This window comes from Heteronotia binoei, chromosome 3 (genome assembly GCF_032191835.1).
Source record: "Heteronotia binoei isolate CCM8104 ecotype False Entrance Well chromosome 3, APGP_CSIRO_Hbin_v1, whole genome shotgun sequence".
Classification (NCBI taxonomy): Eukaryota; Metazoa; Chordata; class Lepidosauria; order Squamata; family Gekkonidae; genus Heteronotia; species Heteronotia binoei.
In genome coordinates, this window is record NC_083225.1 from 101,475,742 (window position 1) to 101,495,780 (window position 20,039).

The following is a 20,039-nucleotide window of genomic DNA, read 5'->3' on the forward strand; positions in this document are numbered from 1 at the left end:
GAGTGTATGGAGGCCTAAAATTGGAACATAAATCTAGTTCTTAGGAAGCAATCCTGAACAGATCTTCTACTCAGATATAAGTACCACACTATTTGACAGGGTTTAGTCTCAGAAAACTGTCATTAGGATCACACTGAAAATTCATAAATTCTAAGGAAATATACCTTTTATGAAGGAATAATAATGTAACTGTTCGCTACTGAGGAAAAAAAGAAAGACTAAAACCATCAATTTCTTTTTCTGAAACTTTAAGCAACACTTTTTCTGTATCTCTGAAGAAAAAATTCTGGACTTAATACACTGGAGAAATTGTTCTGAAACAGTTCATCTGTGTGAAAACATGACTGCTGAAAAGCTGCCAAAAGTGAGAGCATACAAGCCTGGCCTGTGAGCTGTTTTCACTTAAACGCCAATGGTTCTGTGGTATGAATTAGAGATCATTTTCATCTTTTTGTCTGTGGGTCTTGCTAGAAATATGTATTTCCTCACACATGCTACTGGCAGGTTTCCCAACACCTGGAAGAATCTATAGTCCTGCTTTCCGTTACACAGAAGTGTAAAATACAGTAGTTCTTTCTCCTATTATCTCCTAGTCTGAGCTCTGCCATTTTTTAAAACTACACAGAAAGTAGGGTTTATTTAAAAGAAATACTGGAATCTGAATTTAGCAATAATATGGCAATGAAGCAAAGAACAAATGCATAACACAAGATTACATTTCAAGGATCTGATGAGGAATTGGTATAGCAACAAGACACAATCAAATATATTACCAAGCCTGTGCATCATACACAAAAATCAAAAGCCTAAATTAATTTATTTAAACTTCTAGGCCACCTTTCCCTGCAAGCAGAGCTTAGAGTGGCTTACATCAGAATAAAGCACTCCAAGAACAGCAATAACTGAAGTCAAATTTACATTAAATAACATTCCAATACAGTAAAAAAATCTAATTTAAAAAACAATTCAGATGGCAAATAAATTAGATTACATTGCCACTCTCTAGCCTGAGGGTAGGTAAAGCAGATTGGAGAACCTGAGAGCACCAGACTATTTATTGTCCCATTGCCGTCCTCAACCAAAGGCCTGGCAGAATATCTCTGCCTTGTAGGCCCCCAGAATTTAGGATGCTATCCTAAGTACACATAATTTCTGCTCAGATCAATGGATCTTATTTCTGAGCAAACATACATAGGAGCATACTGTTAGTCCAAGATAAAATACTCCAGTTTTATAGGAAACAAGTTGCACTGAACAAACCAAGAAGCATCTCCAAACACTCCTTTTGAGTATCTAATTTTGTGAATAAAGGTTTCCTATAAGCATTCTAAATACTGGCTCAGAATATTTTTAAAATTATTTTCTCATATTAAGATTAAAATTATTTTCTCACATTAACAACAATAACATCCACTATGCACAGGTATACACACAACTAGAAAACTTATTTAAATGAATTAGTTGTGTTCTACTAACCCAAAGAAAGTAGAAATGCAAGAATATAATGGTTCTGCCTCTTCCAAAACTAAATGCCAATGTCCCCAGTGGTCAACGTTCCTTTTCCACCATGAAGGGAACAAGGAATGGAAAGAGTAAGTTCAAGTCAAAAACACAAACGCAAACACCCTCCCTTTCCGTTTTGTTAGAGAACGACAGAGTGTAACACGCAGATTTCCTTTTAAGAAACTATGGCTGCCCTTAGGCAGAGATTTCTGGCTTACCAGGAATTCCCAATCACGGGCACTAAGCAAGTTATTTCTGCATTCTCCAGTTCAGACTCCTGCTGCATCTCTTCTTCTGCCAGAATGTTCGATTTAAACAGACATGAACAAGCCGATTCGCAAAAAACATGCAATTGAAATGTAGATCCCGATCGACTACGTTCGCCCTTTGCCTGATCCCGGTAAAGTTTTAAAAAGCTACCCAAATCACTCTAGGCATATCCTATGGCAGGGCCCCTGGTCCTCACTTCGCTTATTACATCCTCCCGCAAGAAGAGTCTCAAGAAGGTTGGGGGCGGTCTGCATTAAAGACCAGCAGCAATAAAGATAAAAGAAATCAGAGGCCGTCCGCAAAGAACTCCCGGTACCCGGACAGGGTCGCCTGTCCTGTTGTACATCAGAAACCTAAGGCAAGGAGGAAAGGATTAAGAAAACAAACAGGGGCTCCAAGAGACTGTGGTGGAGGCAAAACCGAGTAGAAAACAATGGGTTGGCCAGAAGCACCCCTGGAAAGGGCAGAATAGAAGGACTAGTTTGGGCAGGCAGCAGCGGGTGAAACAGATGTTGCCCCCACAGGCAGCCACAGGGACGGAGAACCCCGGGAATGTGCTTTGGAGAAGGGGGTGGGGACCCCATCAGCCAGGTTCCCATCAGCGCGCCTGCGCTTATCTCGCCAGGGTGACCCCCCGTGCTCCCCCTCCGCAGCGCGCCGCTACCTCATATCTGTCGGGTTTCGGGCGTTCCTTTCACACCCAAGGCAAGGACGGAGAGGCAGCGGCAAAGGCCACCGCCTCTGCGAGACGCACCATCCCCTCCCGCGTCTGCTCTTGCCGTTACCGCCGCTTCCGCCCCCTCAGCCACCACCGTCTCGCCAAGGGGAGGGGAATGAGCTGCCCCGCTCCCTCTCTCAAGCGCCGGGGCACTGCGCACCCTAACGCTCTCGTCTCTTGCACGAGCACAACCGAACAGAAACCTAAGGCAACCAACCAAGCTTCCGCCAACCTACAGATCCCGCCTTCTTCCTGATGACAGACGCGCCTATTCCCCATTAGGAGAACGGAAAAGGCCATGGAGTTGCCGCTTACGGAGGACTCTGGCAGTGACATATATTCATACAGCGAATAAGCAAATTATAAGAGGGGAGGTATTGAGCACTTTGTTCGTTTGTATACTTGATAAACGGAAAGCAACCCTTTTTGTCTGTATGAACCACATGATATAATATACAAGAACCACATGATATAATATACAAGTACTAATCACGGGAGTTTCGAAGGCGTAATCAGGGGTGTGGAACGCTAATGAGGTAACATCGCCTTTCATTCAAAAGTGAACTATTCTCCATCTCACTCACGGCTACCATTCCTCTTCTCTCCTCCTTAAGCCGTTGCAATGTCAATGTGTGTTGCATCTTGGGACCAAGAGGCACTATGAATTGCTCTGCATGCTGGGAGCTGTAGTTTTTACGGGGGAGCTGCGGGTGGTATGCACAGGCCGAATTCATTCTAGTAAGGTTTGACTCTTCGATTTCCATCTCCCTCACGAACGCTGCGGCAGCGCAATAGTTGTACTGCCTAACTGTGTTGTGTTGTTGTTTTTTTGTGGTGGTGGTGGGGTGTGTGTTTTGTTTGTTTTGTGGCTCCGTTTTAGGGTTTCCAGCCAGGATAGACGGTTCCGCGGGGCCTGTGAGAGGTATGGGTTTGTCATAGTAACCGGGGTCGCTTCGGGTGGAGTGAGTTTAAGTGCTTGGCAGCCTTCGCTAGCTTTTCCACTGTTGGCTGCAGTCCATTCACGTTGTGCCATGTGGCTGCTTAAGAGTCCTAGTCATTTAAGAGGAACGGTCCTGAACGTGAGCACCCTCCATTCCGTATCTCCATACCCTTCCTTTTTCATATTGTCATCGTGCGAATATGTAGATCTCCGAGACTGCCTGCCATGTAGCGGCCCTTACGGCTCGTGTCAGGATTGATGAGACCCTCACTCAGATAAGGTGCTGTAAATGAAATGGGATGTTACAGTGTTCGCAGAAACTCATGCATTTTCGAATACTGTTTTGTAGCAATCCGTGTTAAAAGCTGCCTGTTCTTTTTATACAAGGCTAGTATAGTCTGGCTGTCGCGCCTGACATCTCATCTGCTTGCAGCTCAGTGTAAAATCCCATGTTTATGTCACTTTAGTACATTGCAGATAAACCTGAAAATGAGAAAAGAGAACAAGGGACGTTGATAATTAGTGAGGATTCAAGAGTGAAATTGAGGAGGAGCAGTGAAGATTACAGAGAGCAATCTGTAACCTACACAGATCTTCATTGTCATGAAGATCAGAAACTTGGGGGAATGGTTATGGTGTAAAATGAACCTTTAGGATGTGAAGCATTTGGGAATGCATGAAACACACAAGACTGTCCCAGCACTTCCTCAAGTAAGTGAATATTGAGAGATGACATGTGAATCTCCTTTAGGGTTGCCAAGTCCCCTGCCTCCTCTGGCGGGGGATATTCGCGCGTGTGACGCAAGTGATGTCATCATGCCGGCGATGCCTCACACAACTGCTCTAGGCGTTACTGGGAAAACTCTATGGTACACCATTGAGTTTTCCCTCCCACAAGGCTAGAGCATCCAGGAAAACCATAGAGTTTTCCTGGAAATGCCTAGAGAGGCCAGCATGCAACGTTACCGGTGCAATTACATCACTTCTGGGTGACATCATGGTGCTGATGACATGGGGGGTTCCCCCCACTGGCTCAGTGTGGGCCAGCATGTTGGGAACCTCCCAGTTGGGGAAACCCCAGACTGGACCGGGGGCCTGGCAGCCCTTATCTCATTGGGGCTTTTAAAGCATCTGAACTATTGCCTTCAGAAGGTACTGAACTGAAATTGTAACAGGTAAAGAAGAGAGGGCAGAACTGCTCAATATATTTCCTCAGTCTTTTCTTTTGAGGGAAACGGCACTCAACATGGCAAAAACAGAACATATAATGAGGGTATGGAGTTCGAACCTAGGATCAGCATAGGGGTAGCACATAAACACCCAGTTTCTTTAAATAAAACCTAGTCCTCAGGGCCAGATGAACTGAATCCAAGAGTACTAAAAGTGCTTGCTGATGTAATTTCTGAAACTCTGGCCATTATTTTTGAGAATTTTTGGAGAACAGGTGAGGTGTCAGAAGACTGGAGGCGGGCAAATGTCCCCATCTTTAAGAAGGGGAAAAAGGAGGATCCGGGTAACTTCCAACCTGTTAGCTTGACATCTATACCTGGAAAAGTTTTAGAACAAATAATCAAACAGTCAATCCTGGAACATTTAGAAAGGATGGCTGTGATTACTAAGAGCCAGCATGGGTTTCTCAAGAACAAGTCATGTCAGACTAACCTGATCTCTTTTTTTGAGAAAGTGACTACCTTGCTGGATCAGGGGAATGCTGTAGACATCATTTATCTTGATTTCAAGAAGGCTTTTGATAAGGACATAGTATCCTTGTTGACAAGTTGGTAAAATGTGGTTTGGATCCTGTTACCGTTAGTTGGATCTGTAACTGGTTGACAGATCGCACCCAAAGAGTGCTTGTGAGTGGTTCCTCATCCTCTTGGAGAGGAGTGACAAGTGGAGTGCCTCAAGAATCTGTCCTGGGACCTGTTTTGTTCAATATCTTTATAAATGATTTGGATGAAGAAACAGAGGGTATGCTTATTAAATTTGCAGATGATACTAAATTGGGAGGGATTGCAAATACAGTAGAAGACAGAAACAGGATCCAGGATGATCTTGACAAGCTGGAAAACTGGACTAAAACCAATAACATTAATTTTAATAGGGATAAATGTAAAGTTCTGCATTTAGGTAGGAAAAATCCAATGGATGGTTATAGGATGGGGGAGTCTTGTCTTAGCAGTAGTATGCTGAACATGAGTCAGCAGTGTTATGTGGCTAAAAAGGCAGATGCAATTTTGGGCTTTATCAACAGAAGTATAGTGTCCAGATTACATGAAGTGATGGTATCGCTTTACTCTGCTCTGGTAAGACCCCACCTTGAGTATTGTGTTCAGTTTTGGGTACCACACTTTTAAAAGGATATAGACAAGCTGGAATGGGTCCAGAGGAGCGTGACAAAGGTGAGGGGTCTGGAGACCAAGTCCTATGAAGAAAGGTTGAAGGAGTTGGGCATGTTTAGCCTGGAGAGGAGGTGGCTGAGAGGTGATGTGCTCACCATCTTCAAGTACTTGAAGGGCTGTCATATAGAGGATAGTATGGAATTGTTTTCTGTGGCCCCAGAAGGTAGGACCAGAACTAGTGGGTTGAAATTAAATCAAAAGAGTTTCCAGCTCAGCATTAGGAAGAACTTCCTGATTGTTAGAGCAGTTCCTCAGTGGAACAGGCTTCCTCAGGAGGTGGTGGGCTCTCCTTCCTTGGAGGTTTTTAAACAGAGGCTAGATGGCCATCTGACAGCAATGAGGATCCTGTGAATTTAGGGGGAGGTATTTGTGAGTTTCCTGCATTGTGCAGGGAGTTGAATTACCCTGGTGGTCCCTTCCAACTCTATGATTCTACTGAAATATCATCTGGAGCACACTTGCTATTCAAACAGACAAAGTGCTTAAATAGCAAAAATATTGGACACACCCATTGACCATACGCAAAGCAAGGGACACATGACTTGTGGGGCGTATCTAATTCCCCCCATTACCATATTCTCTTTCCTGAAACACTCCATAGATTCACCCCTTTTCTTGCTTCCTCTTCTCCTTCCCACCCAGCATCCATCCTATCTTTATCTTCCCCTGTCTTCAACTCCACCCTCCCCACAGCGTCTACCAGGAACACTATGGACCAGGTGCACTGCTAGCTGCTGGGCCAGGTCCAGTTGCACAGTGGAGAACTTGCAAGGACTTGAGGGGGGCAAACTTCCCCATATTAGTTCCTCTCCTCTTGGTAACCCCTATTTCTTCAACTTTCCCTATTACCTTCTGTCCTTCTCGCCATCAAAATAGCTTCCTTTTATGGGCCCTATCTTTAATTATATTTATTATTTCATTTATATTTCTCTTTTATCCATAATGGGGACCCAAAGCAGCCTACATTATTCTCCTTTCCTCCATTTTATCCTCACAACAACCCTGTGAGGTCAGTTAGACTAAGATTGTGTGACTGGCCCAAAGTCACTTAGCAAGCTTCCATGGCAGCCTGGGGATTTGAATCTGTGTCTTCCAGACCCTAGTTCTACATTCTAATAACTGCATCACACTGGCTTTCTGTATTTGTTGTTTCTTCGTGAAGGGTATTCTATTTTGAATCTGAAAGTGGTATGGTCCAGATGCAGGTTTACCATATCTGTGAAACAGGCCAGAGAGTCCTGTGGCATGTTAAAGCCTAACAAATGTATTGTGGCTTTCTAGTTAGACATTTCTAAACTTAAAACATCTAACACGGGGGTATCAGACATGCTGCCTGGGGGCCGAATCAGGCCCCTGAGCAACTGGCTGTCATCTGCTTCCTTCTCCCTGTCTCTTGCCACCTCCTGCATCACAGCTTGCCTTGCCAGGCTTGCTCAGTAGTACAAGAGCTACAGAGCAAAGTCTTTGTTTTCTCTATCGGCTAACGCTCCTCCCTTGGGAAGGAAGGGGGCAGGGATAGCTTGCTTTGCTAAGCTCTATCAATTGCGCATCTGTGCTACAAAACCAAGCCTCTCTTCCTTCTATTGGCTGAAGCTCCACTCTCTCCTGATCCCATGGGGAAGGAAGGGAAGAGTCACAGCTTCCTTTGCCCAGTTCCCTGAATCTCACAGGAGAGATACAAAGAAAACACCTTTAAGACCAGTGAGTGCTAATGTTTTCAGCATGTTTTATTTTAATTTTTAAAAAAATCTTTGTGTTTCTGTTCTTTATAAAGTTTATATCTCTGCTACCTGGCATTACATTTTATAACAGTCATGGCCCAACCTGACAAGGTCACGTTTATGTCAGATCCGGCCCTTATAACAAATGAGTTTGACACCCCTGAATTCTAACATTTCTAACATCATTGAGTATATTTGAAATAGTAGACAGTGCAATCCTTTGTAGCCGCTGCAGTCTAAGCCCACTAAAATCAGGGAGGAATATACCTGCCTAGGATTACACAGATAATCTAGCAAATGATAGGCCTTTTTTTTTTTAAGCAGGAATGCATAGGAATGCAGTTCTGCCTGGCTTGGTGTGACCTAATATACAAATGAGTTCCTGCTGGAGTTTTTCTAAAAAAAAGCCCTTTGTGAAACAATGGTGATGTCAGGGGTGTGGCCTAATATGCAAATGATTCCTGCTGGGCTTTTTCTAACCAAAAAATTCTGGCAAATGATATTTTATACAGTATAAAGGGGGCATAATAAGGGACACAATCAGGACCGGCCCTAGACTGTCTGGAATCCTAGGCAAGGCACTAATAATGTCACTGAGTCACATGGGGGTGCCCAGTTTGGTGCCCCCATTTGGCTAGCGCCCTGGGCAATTGCCTAGTTTGCCTGGTAGCAGGACCGATCCTGGACACAATCCACTCAAAGCTAAGTATTTTAAAATTCCTGTTGTCCTGAAAGGAAAACAGCGTACATTTAATTCTCCCACTAAAATCACTGGGAGAATTGCCACAGAATCCTAACCATGTTTACTCAAACTAAGTCACAGTGAGCTCAGTAATACTCGCATCGGTAAACATGCACAATCTTGCAGCCATTAAATACTTCTTAATAGCAATAAAATGCCTGCAGTCACCAGGACTTTGCAAAAGAAATATGCAAGGCAGATACCTTGGCTATATCCTACTCTCTAAGGGACTTGACTATCTCCAGACTCTTCAGTCTTTTCTCCACCATGACCCTCCCCACCAAGACTTCTTTCTCACTTTTCTTTAGTCCTGCCACCATCTACCCCTATAGTCCGCTGGGACCAACATGGGAAGCTGGCTGATTGACTGTAAAAGTCTCTCCCTTTCCAGCTTTCTTCAGCAGAGCCAATGGGATTTCTGCTGCATGGTGGATTGGGTTGTTTTTAAACCTTGCTGGATGTGATGAAAACAAATAGATGGGGTGTTGCTGTTTTATCAAACCATAGATAAAAAAAAGTGCATGCATGGAGTTTGGTTGCACTAGTTACCAGCTTACATAATTAGAAAATTGTGGACACTTACAATATTTTCTCAGTTTATTTCCTGGGCAGAAATGGAAAATACTGGACTGTCTGGTTCAAAACGGACATCTGGCAACCCTATGCTTAAATGATCTATTGATCTGAGTGTTGCAGATAAAGGTCAGTAATTTTGAACATTGTCCCAAGCTAGTTTTCAGGTCACTTTAAATCACTTTAAATCTTCTCAAAAATTTTGAAGGGACCTCAGAGTTCTCCAGAACATAATTTTAAAACCTTTGATCTATTCTCTCCCTTACTCAAATATATTTTAGTGGGTAGACAAGCGTCATCTGATTCCCATGATAGTGCAGTATACAGAATATGTTTAATCTGGGGATCCTGAATTCAATTTTCAGTTTAACCAAAAACTCCCAGACAGGTTTAGGACCAAGTCAATAGCTGACACATTTCTATTTTTATCTGGGTGTGGGGGAATGGAACTATAACTGTTTTAAAGAATTACCAAGCCTATAAACAATAATGGAAAATAATTGTTTTATACTTACACCACAAACATGAACTTGTTTACTAAAAAAATTGTCCCCATTGATCTCAATAGATGTTAGTGAATCATACGTTATCCATAAGAAAAATAGGTGGCAACATTATTCTTTCTTGTTTTGCAATTGTTAAATAAGGAGATTCATTAGCAGAGCCTATATTGTTATGATGGGACAACAAGTTTTAAATATTCACTTCTTTGTTTAAGTGATGCGCCAGTGATAGTAACATTATAGATGGGGGAGATTTGTGAAAAGGATTTAGGGGTCTTAATAGACCATACACTGAACATGAGTCAGCAGTGTGATGTGGTGGCTAAAAAGGCAAGTTCAGTTTTGGGCTGTATCAACAGAAGTATAGTGACGAGATCAAGTGAACTTATGGTATTGCTTTCTGCTCTGGTGAAGCCTCACCTAGAGTATTTTGTTCAGTTTTGAACATCACAATTTAAGAAGGATATAGACAAGCTGGAATGTGTCCAGAAGAGGGCAATTAAAATAGTGAGGGGTCTGGAGACCAAGTCCTATGGGGAAAGATTGAAGGAGCTGGGCATGTTTAGCCTTGCGAGGAGCCAACTAAGAGGCGGAGCACCATTTTCAAGTCCTTGAAGGGCTGTCATATAGAGGATGGTGTGGAATTGTTTTCTGTTGCCCTAGAACAGGGATGTCAAACTCACGAGGACTGAATCTGACATAAATGAGACCTCATCGGGCCAGGCCGTACTGGGCCAGGCCATGTTGAACTGGACCATCTATGTACCTATTTAAGATTAGGTAGTAGAAACATAAACTTTATAAAGGACACAGACAAACACAATTAAATTTAAAACATGCTTAAAACATTAGCACTCATTGGTCTTAAAGGTTTTTTTTCTTTGTAGCTCTCCAATAGGATTCAGGGAGCTGGGCAAAGGAAGTTCTGGCTCTTTCCTTCTTTTCCCAGGGGTTGAGGAGGGGGAGGAATAGAAGGAAGAGAGGCTTCACTCAGTAGCTCTGCTGGGTGATTGAGAGAGTGTGGCAAAGCAAGCTCTCCCTCCCCCACTTCCTCCCCAAGGGAGGAGCCTCAGCCAATGGAGAAAATAGAGGTTTTGCTCCGATAGAGTTCCTGTGTGATTGAGCAAGCCTTGAAAAGCAAGAAAAGGGAGAAGGAAGCAGATGACAGCCAGTTGATTGGGGGGCTGACAGGAGCCTTCTGGGGGCCTGATTCAGCCCCCGGGCTGAATGTTTGATATCCCTACCCTAGAAGGTCAGACCAGAACCAATGAGTTGAAATTAAATCAAAAGAGGGAGGGAGGATTGCTAAACATTTGGAAGAACTTTCTGACAGAGCAGTTCCTCAGTGGAACAGGCTTCTTTGGGATGTGGTGGGCTCTCCTTCCTTGGAGGTTTTTAAGCAGAGGCTAGATGACAGTGATGCTGATTCTGTGAATTAGGTGAATCATGAGAAGGAGGGCAGGAAGGGTTGAATCAGTGCTTAGTTCTTTTGGCCCTTTTTTACCTGCCCAAGGAAATGCTGATTGACACTTTGGGGTCAGTCAGCATTTTTTCTCCAGGCCAGTTTTGCAAGGGATCCTGGAAGTTTTTGCCATCTTCTGTGCATGGAACAGGGGTCACTAGATATGCATGTGTGTATGGAAGGTATTTGTAAAATCCTGGATTGTGCAGGGGATTGAACCAGATGACCCTGGAGGTCCTTTTCGACTCTATGATTTTATGTTATTTAGGAGAAGTATATTATTTTATATTGCTTTTCCACCTTTGTTATGAAGTATGTTCATGAACTTAACTTTATTTCATTTTCCTCTCTATTTTAAGATAGCTATGAAGGGCTTATATTGGCAGCTGACTTCATCTGCAGAAGAAACAAATTTTGTCTTCTTAGAGAAGGTGAGTTATGCTGCTATCCTGAGAACACTTTGCTGGGCATAAATCTAACAGAATATTCCTGAGCAAAATTTGTGTCCAATGGCAACTTTAAGCCCAGCAAAGTTTAATTCTGAATATAAACTTTTGTGTTCTTAAGAACAATTCTGCGTAGACCTATTTAGAATTGTACTATTATTTGCTTAAAAGAAAGACTATGTCTTACAGATGCAACATATGTGACACACACATATGACATGTACTTTCACAGGTAAGGAGCATATAACTTCATGACCATAATGGTATTCTGTTGCTAACCGTAAGAGTCTATATATTTCTGTCTCCAATAGTTGATATAGAAAAGACATTTTTGATAGATGTAATTTCTCTTCCCAGCACTGAAGTTTCAGAATTCTTTCTGTGTTAATGGCACAAGAACCCTGTCCTACACTGAATCAAAAACTCCAAATTATTAACTGTGGAGGGATATAAGTGGAAAGACTATGAAATGATCTTTGAATCAGAGTGCAGTTTAGATGTAAATTCTGAAGAAAGATAACATTTTGAATATAGGTTTCCAAGGTATAGTAATATAGTAGAAATAGATTTTAAAAAACCAATAAAAATAATAAAATAAAATAATAAAAATAATAATAAAAGATAAAAGCAATTAAAAACAACGTAAGAGATTTATTTAACTGTCATTTCAGCCACAAACTAATATTTATACAAAAGTCACAATATTCGATGTGACTCTATGCATGTTCAGGTTAAAAGATTGTGGCGTTGCAGTTGCAGGATTTTCTGGATGACGCTTCCACCTTAGATCCATATCAGTCCGGCTTCCGCCCGGGCCATGGGACGGAGACAGTTCTGGTCGCCCTCATGGATGACCTTTGGCGACATCTGGATCGAGGAGGCTCGGCAGTATTGCTGTTGTTAGACCTGTCGGCGGCGTTCGACATGGTCGACCACCGGCTACTGACCCACCGCCTTGCCGATGCAGGAATTCGGGGGCTAGCCTTACAATGGCTCTCCTCCTTCTTTGAAGATCGGGGACAAAGGGTGGCGATTGGAGGAGAGCTGTCCCAGAGACACCCACTTAATTGTGGGGTGCCTCAGGGGGCAGTTCTCTCCCCAATGTTATTTAACATCTACATGCGCCCCCTTGCCCAGATTGCCCAGAGGTATGGGCTGGGCTGCCACCAGTATGCTGATGACACCCAGCTTTATCTATTGATGGACGGCCGGACTGACAATGTCCCTATAAATCTAGACCGGGCGCTGCAAGCCGTGGCGGATTGGCTTAGGCTGAGTGGGCTGAAGCTGAATCCAGCGAAGACCGAGGTCCTCTGAGTAGGTCGCGATGGGCCAGAAGGGGAGATCTCCCTACCAACCTTTGACGGTGCGTCACTGATCCCAGTGCGCAGGGTCAAGAGTTTGGGAGTGCTACTGGAGCCTTCCTTGACAATAGAGGCCCAGATAGCTGCCACTGCTAAATCCGCCTTCTTCCACCTTAGGAGGGCAAGGCAGTTGGCCCCCTTCCTAGAATGTAGAGACCTGGCAACTGTGATCCATGCAACGGTCACCTCGAGGTTAGACTACTGTAATGCCCTCTACATGGGGCTGCCCTTGTACCGAACGCGGAAACTGCAGCTAGTGCAGAATGCAGTGGCCAGGCTGTTAGTGGGATTACCTCGGTGGGAACATGTGCAGCCTAGGCTGCGGGACCTGCACTGGCTGCCAATTGTGTACCGAGTTCACTACAAAGTGCTGGTTATTACCTTTAAAGTCCTATATGGTCGAGGACCTGCCTACCTTAGGGACCGCCTCTCCCCATATGTTCCTCAGAGAGCACTGAGATCTAGTTCTCAAAATCTTTTAAAAGTCCCTGGACCAAGGGAGGTTAGATTGAAATCAACGAGGGAGCAAGCCTTCTCAACAACGGCTCCCCAATGGTGGAATCAACTACCAGAAGAGGTGCGAGCCCTGCGAGACCTAAATCAGTTTCGCAGGGCTTGCAAAACTGCCCTCTTTCAGCTTGCATTAAGATGAAACCTGGGAAATGACATCTAGCCATCCTATACACAGTTGAATTGTAGCACTGAAATTTATACTTTACAACGGTCTAATTGTCTATCTAATTTTAACTTAATTTATGAAAGTAATTTTATCTGTTTTAATTGTTTAATTGTTTGTAGTAATATTGTATTTTACTGTAATCATGGTGTATACCATGTCGTGTTAGCCGCCCTGAGCCTGCCTTTGGCGGGGGAGGGCGGGATATAAAAATAAATTTATTAGTAGTAGTAGTAGTAGTATGTTTAAGCTTTAAAATATTTTTTTAAATTTTATTTCATATAATGTAATGCATTTAATTTATATTTCATGTGATTTAGAAGTTATCGTAAGTCAAATGAGATTAACAGTCCAATCCAGACATATGTGGCGGCTGGCCACGGCGCACATCAGGCGGCGCTCGTCGAGTCCCTAAGGGGATTGGCATGTGCAAGCGTAGGTGCGGAGGGGGGAGAAGAGGCGCAAGGCGGCTGCAGGTCCGGCGGTCACCAAGGCAACCCCGCTGGAGCTTGCGGGCAAGGCTGACGCAGGAGGAGGGGAGGGTCAGCCCAAGCCCACTGATTGGCCAGGCGCCATGTCAGATAACAGTTGGGGGTGGGAAGAGGCTGCCCCGGAGATGCTGATTGCCTTCCCCACCCCGCATCGGCAGACACCTGAGCCAATCATGGCCAGATGGGCACAGTCAAGTAAGAGAAGTCCCACCAATACGGCAAGGGGAAAGGGGTTGGGCTGGGCATGTGCGCAAGAGAGACAAAAAAGCCTGGTGCGCTGCCGTGGTGAGGGTGGGGAAAGGGAAGGGGAAGTGCGGAGCTGTGGGATTGCCCAGTCCCGTGGCCTCGCCCACTGTCAGAGACTTGTGCCAATGGGAAGCAGGCGAGAGAAGTCATGAGCCCCCCCCCCCTCCCGCCATATGCAGACAGGGAAAATATTGGGCAGGAATCTGCAATCAGGGAAACCAGGCAAAATGTGTATCCAGGGAAGAGGAGACAGAGTTGCAACATGTCCAAGTCCCACAGGACAACTCTGCCCATCACAGACACAGAGTCCTATGCCCCCCCTTGCCGGGAACCCCGCCCCCATCGGCAGCAGGACACAGAGTGCAAGGCGCCAGCCGGGTGCCCAGTGCATGCCCCCCTCACTCCCCTCTGCTCTGTGCCATGGGATGAGGGGGGGAAAGACTCTCAGACTCCCCTGCCACTCTATCGCAGAGGTGGCTCATAGACTCGGCCCCTCCCCACCCACTGACAGAGGGAACACTGCACACAGCACACTTGGAAGGGGGTGGGGCAAAAGGAATGTGCAGCAGACACCATGCACACGAGACAAAGAGCGGCACATCGCAGCACTTTATTGGTCAGGAACTGGGTGCAACAGTTTCCTCGGAACACCTCAGACAGCCTTGCCGGCACGTCATACTTCACTCCGAGAGGAGGGTGGGAACAGCTGACGGAGGAGTGGAGGGGAGGTGCCCCACATGGAAGCCTCTCTGTTGCATTCCCACCTGCAAAACAGAAACAGAGATCAAAAGCACCCGAAGGGATGGCAGCTGCAGCCATGCACACGTGTTGTGCTGAGGGAATCTCTTATAGGGACAGTCTCTGACCCACCTCCTGCATCGGGGCAGCTGCCAGATACCGCCCTCCCCCCCGTGCCCTGCCAGGGATTGGGAACGTGGCAGAGGACAGACCAAGGGAAGGGAGCAGGCAGCAACACAGGGGAGCGAGGTCAGCAAATGCCGCGAGGGGATTGGTGAGGCAATTACACCGCTCCCTAAGGGGTTTGTGAGCTCCCGCAGCAGCAGGGACAACCTTTGTTTTCTGTTTCAGTGAGTGCCTATGGGATACGCCACCATTTTCCTGGGCATAATCTTACGCCTCTCGGGGAGGGCGTGTCGTAGCCCAAAGGTTTTAGGGAACCACCTAAGCCTGGCCATGCCCCTGCTCTCCCTCTTCCGCCGCTGCGGCCTGCTCCGCCAGACTTACGCCTCCACTCAGGCACAGCCCTCTGGGGTCACCACATTCAGGCGGGCCGGCGCTCACGTAACTCCCCTCTGTTGCGGTGCCACTGCACTTCCACTGGCATATGTGCCACTTGCGCCAACGTAGCGTTAAGTCCACTCCCAAAGCATTTCCACCCCCATAGGATTGTGCTTTAAATATTCTATGTGAGACAAATAGACTATAAGTAACCAAATAAATTATCTGAATCAGTGAAATAAGCCAACTATAAAAATATGTAGTAGTCATAATTACTAAACAGTTAACTTTATCCCTGAATTATTAATTCTTTAAGCCAATTTAATTGATATAGTCATAACTAGAAATACCAGATAGATTCAGGTGGGTAGCCATATTGGTCTGAAGCAGCAGAACAAATTTGAGTCCATTGGCACCTTTAAGACTAACAAAATTCTTAAAGGTGCCACCAGACTCCAGCTTTATTCTAGAAATACCAGAATCATTATTCCCTGCTCACACAACACCTCTGAAATATCTTACAGGCTGTATTCCATTAATACAGCCTGTAAGCCCTTTAAGAAACTTAAACAATCAAATATATCAACATTTAAAGGTAGTTTCTCATCCCAAAAATAAAAAGTCTTCCAACTCTCAAAAATACAGGTCCTGTTAACCCTTCCATATCATTTCCCAAAATTTATTTATCCAAGATTTAGCATTTAAAATTTCCACATTTTCCCAGTTTTGTGGTAATAACAGTTTTGCTACAGTCATAAAATCAACAACCATTCCTTTGTGCACCCTCAGAACATCTTTTGGCAAATGCTCCAGTAATAAACATTTTGGATCATTTGTCAATGTGCACTCCATTATACATTTTATTTGTCTAAGAGCCCTGACCTGGATAGCCCAGAACTAGCTCAGTCTTCTGAGATCTTGGAAGCCAAGCAGGGGTGGTCCGGTTAATATTTCGATGGGAGACCACCAAGGAATATCAGGGTCACCACACAGCGCAAACCACCTCTTTTGCCTTGATAATCCTCAGTGGGCTGCAACATGACAGCAAAAAAACAAGAACCACAAACATAACTAACTACTTCTGGGCATGACGTCCAGAGCATGTGGTCAAAATCCTCTACCTTATAGCCAGATTTCCAGACATGTGATCCCGTTTTCCTTTACAAAATGTGCTGCTCTCAGGTTTTTAATGTACCCATACACGTTTTGTAAATTCCTTTTGTCATTCTTAGTGTTCTTTTACAATATTTTATTTGTACATTTTTAAAGAGAAATAGCAGTTTGGACAATATCTTCATTTTCAAGGAGACTACCATTCCGAACCATGAAAGGTTAAACAGTATCCGCCTTTCTAAATCTTGTTTAATTTGTTGCATAATGATAAATAGTTATTCATATACAGAGCCTTTACATTAAAATTTTGATTATATTCAGAAGTATTGTACAGTAGACAGACCACTCAAGGTTAGTCAGTTTTGAACAGCTTTGTACTTTTTGATGTATATTTCCATCTTTATTTACAACAATTAAGCTGATTTTAGCTTAATTAATCATATTCTTTTATACATCTCAGATTTCTCAGCATTTTGAGTGACAGAAGAATATCATCAGTATGCAAACTAATCTTTAAATCCCTTTCCACATTTTATCCCTATTATCTTTGGGTTACATTTCATCAGTTCTGCACATAGTTTGATGTCAATGGCAAACAGAATGACAGACAGATGGTAACCTTGCCTCATACCTCTACCAAGTGTAATGGGCACTGATAAATTTTTATTCCCTTGTAGATGTGCTTTGGGCCAATTGTAAATCGCTTTTATTATATCATAAAAATCATAGAGCTGGAAGGGGGACCTCAGGCATTTGCCTTTTGTTGAATGTCTCTAAAGAGTGAATGTTGAACTAATTTGTTATGAAGGCTGAATCTGACATAAATGAGACCTTGCTGGGCCATGCATGTCATAAAACGTAATGTCAGGTAGTAGAGACACAAACACAACTAAAAGATTTTTAAAAAACTTAATAAAACATACTTAAAATATTAGCACTTGCAATATCTTGTTTATTTAACAGTCTGTGATAACTGACACCTCTTGCTTTGAATTATTGCATCAAAATCTGGAGACAATGCCTGTGTTGTAGCAATCTTGAGTATGCTGTTCAGATGTTGTTCAGGTGTGTGTCTGTTAGTTGCAAACCTACTTTTGATTTCTTGACATTCATTACAGAAATCTCATGCTCAGGCTCAGTGCTTTGAGCCTAGGACTCAGAGGAAAACATGAAATGGCTGGGCATTGTGAGCTTTTGTACATAAATTGCTTCTTGTGTTGGTCAAGAACATCTGAAGCCATCATGACACAGAGTGAGAGCTATGTGCTTGTCTACAAAACTGCAGTCTCCTCAGGAAAATAACTGCAACTTCTATGAGGCAGTGCAAGAATAGAGAGACAGCCATGTATAGTGGACAGTATCAATCTACTTATATAGGAAGCCTAGGTTAAAACCCCCAGTCTACAAAGGAAATGTGCTGGGTGAATTTGGTCTAGACATACACTCTCAGCCTAATCCATGTCACAGACTTGTTATTCTTCATCTAAATAGTTCACATTGCTGTCTTACTAAGAATGGATCATGAAGGCATGAATACAATGAAAAAAGAGGAGGGGAACCCAGTTGCACCCAGGAGACCCCTGGCATAACAGCACAACTAATTAATCTCTCTCTCTCTCTCCGTAGCAAGGCAAAATTTTCATAACTTGAATAAAACTTTTTTGGTCTTAAAGGTGTTTTCTTTGTCTCTCTCCCATGCAATGGAGGCAGCTGGGCAAAGCAAGTTCTCGCTCTTTCCCTCCCTCACCAGGGGATGAGGAGAAAGAGGAGCCTCAGCCAATGGAGAGAGGCTTGGCTCAGTAGTTTTGCTGTGCAATTAGGAGATATTGGCAAAGCAAATTCTCTTGCTCTGTAAATCCTGTGCTATTGAGAGAGCGTGGCAAAACAAGCTGCGAAGAAAGCAAGAGAGAGGGAGAAAGAAGCAGATGACAGTGAGTTGCTCACGGGCTGCATACAAGCCCTGTGGCGGCCTGTAGATCACACATTTGGCACCCCTGTTCTAAAGAGTGAAACAAAAAGCTCCACTCTGTCTTTTGAATGCTTTTTAACAGCATTAAAGCCATTTCTATGTTTTTTCAACATGATATAAAATTGTAATTGGTGTTATCTGTTAGTAACAACCTTTAATAAACTAGTCTGATCAGAATGTGTATATTTATGTAATACATTGTTTAGCCTTGCTGCAAGAACTGATTTGAATGTCCATTTAGCAAAGATATTGGTTGGTATGAATTAGGTATAGCTGGCATCATTCCAGGAATTTGAAAAGTTGCCGCTCTGTAGATGTTCATTTTTAGCAGACTCAGTAGAAGTTGTTGCAGGACATTCATTATAATGCTCAACTGTTAGGCCACTGGGACTGGGTGATTTATTATTCTTGTTTATGTTTATAGACTTAAGCTATATATGTTTATAGACTTAAGCTAAAGCTATCCAAAGTTGAGAAACTGTTTTTATCTTTTAAGTATTTGAGAGCAGGAGTTGCTTTCTATATAGCACAGAAGAAGAACTAAATTTGTTTGTAAAAGTTGTTTCTCAGATTAGAAAGTAATTTGAGTTGGAATTGTGGAGAAATTCTGAGTAAGAGCACAAATCAGAAAAAGTAAAAAGTAAAAGTAAAAACATCACAGTGTTTATATGTTTTTTTGGCCACTGTGTGACACAGAGTGTTGGACTGGATGGGCCATTGGCCTAATCTAACATGGCTTCTCTTATGTTCTTATCAGACTTTAGGGAAGGGGAATTGAAATGTATATGTACTCTATTCTGTGTGTTGTTTCATAATGTTAAAGTCATGAACTATAGCTATTAATCTTTGCTGGGTGGAACCTTACCTTTATAATCTGGTGAGAACCTAGTCCTGTTTACAGAACAAACTGAACTGTTTAGACAGAAGGTGATCTAGACTCTGACTGTAATGCTGTGTTGTTACTCAATTTTAAATGTAAAAGACATGAATTTACTGAACTTACTGCAGCAAGATGTCAGATGTATCAGTAAAATGTTAGTACATCTGTTGCACTGGAATTGTGAATTTTTTTAACATGTTGGTTGTGATACATAAAGGTAAAGTTAGCAGCATGAAGTGTCAGTAGTTAAGTAATTATGGGTTCCCTTGCTTGCTTGTCTCCTACTAGAAAGTATCTTTATCCAGTGAAAGCAAGTGTAGACGGAAGGGAAAACTGTGCATCATCAAAAGTTTCTTTGAGTGGAACTGAATGTTACATAAAAATGTGTACACAATTATATTAGATAAAAGTAGCTTTCAGATGCATATTTGCTTTTACAAACATGCACATGGAATCCCATAAGGCAAAAAGTAGCTTTGGGATCAGGAACTGCAGTAATTCTTTATCAGCCAGGATACCCTCTTTATTCAGTGCAGGAAGTGTGCACTGTTGTACCCCTCAGAGCATGGTCCTTGACTCTTATTTTGCCTTATAGATATTTAATTTCCTGTACAAAAAAGATTAGCAGGTTATTGTTGCTCCCTACTTGCATGCTCTGTAGTATGCTATTTACTATGTATGTCATTTAATTTCATTCTAGGATAATCTTGCTGTTTTACAAGACAACCATGTAAAAGTGCAAGTTAAAGCCTGTGCTCTCAACTGGATTGATACGAAGGTA

The 20,039-nt window shown here is 43.2% G+C and overlaps 2 protein-coding genes across 4 annotated transcripts in view; one reads left to right on the forward strand and one right to left on the reverse strand.

The window, feature by feature from the left end:
- The window catches only part of ITSN1 (intersectin 1), a 197,760-nt gene extending 195,026 nt beyond the window's left edge, over window positions 1-2,734 (reverse strand). For 2 of the 3 annotated variants that reach the window (XM_060234314.1, XM_060234316.1), the window contains exon 1: window positions 2,438-2,599. The gene's annotated coding sequence lies outside the window, so the exon portion shown is untranslated. Of the gene's footprint in view, window positions 1-2,437 lie in introns of all 3 variants that reach the window. The other variant, XM_060234313.1, reaches the window with a different exon arrangement.
- A 378-nt stretch (window positions 2,735-3,112) lies between these two features.
- Window positions 3,113-20,039, forward strand: part of CRYZL1 (crystallin zeta like 1) — a 75,558-nt gene continuing 58,631 nt past the window's right edge. Inside the window, exons 1-3 of the mRNA XM_060234319.1 lie at window positions 3,113-3,229; window positions 11,194-11,265; window positions 19,959-20,036. Coding sequence (XP_060090302.1) covers window positions 11,200-11,265; window positions 19,959-20,036 — 144 coding nt within the window. The 5' untranslated portion in view covers window positions 3,113-3,229; window positions 11,194-11,199. The remainder of the gene's footprint in view (window positions 3,230-11,193; window positions 11,266-19,958; window positions 20,037-20,039) is intronic.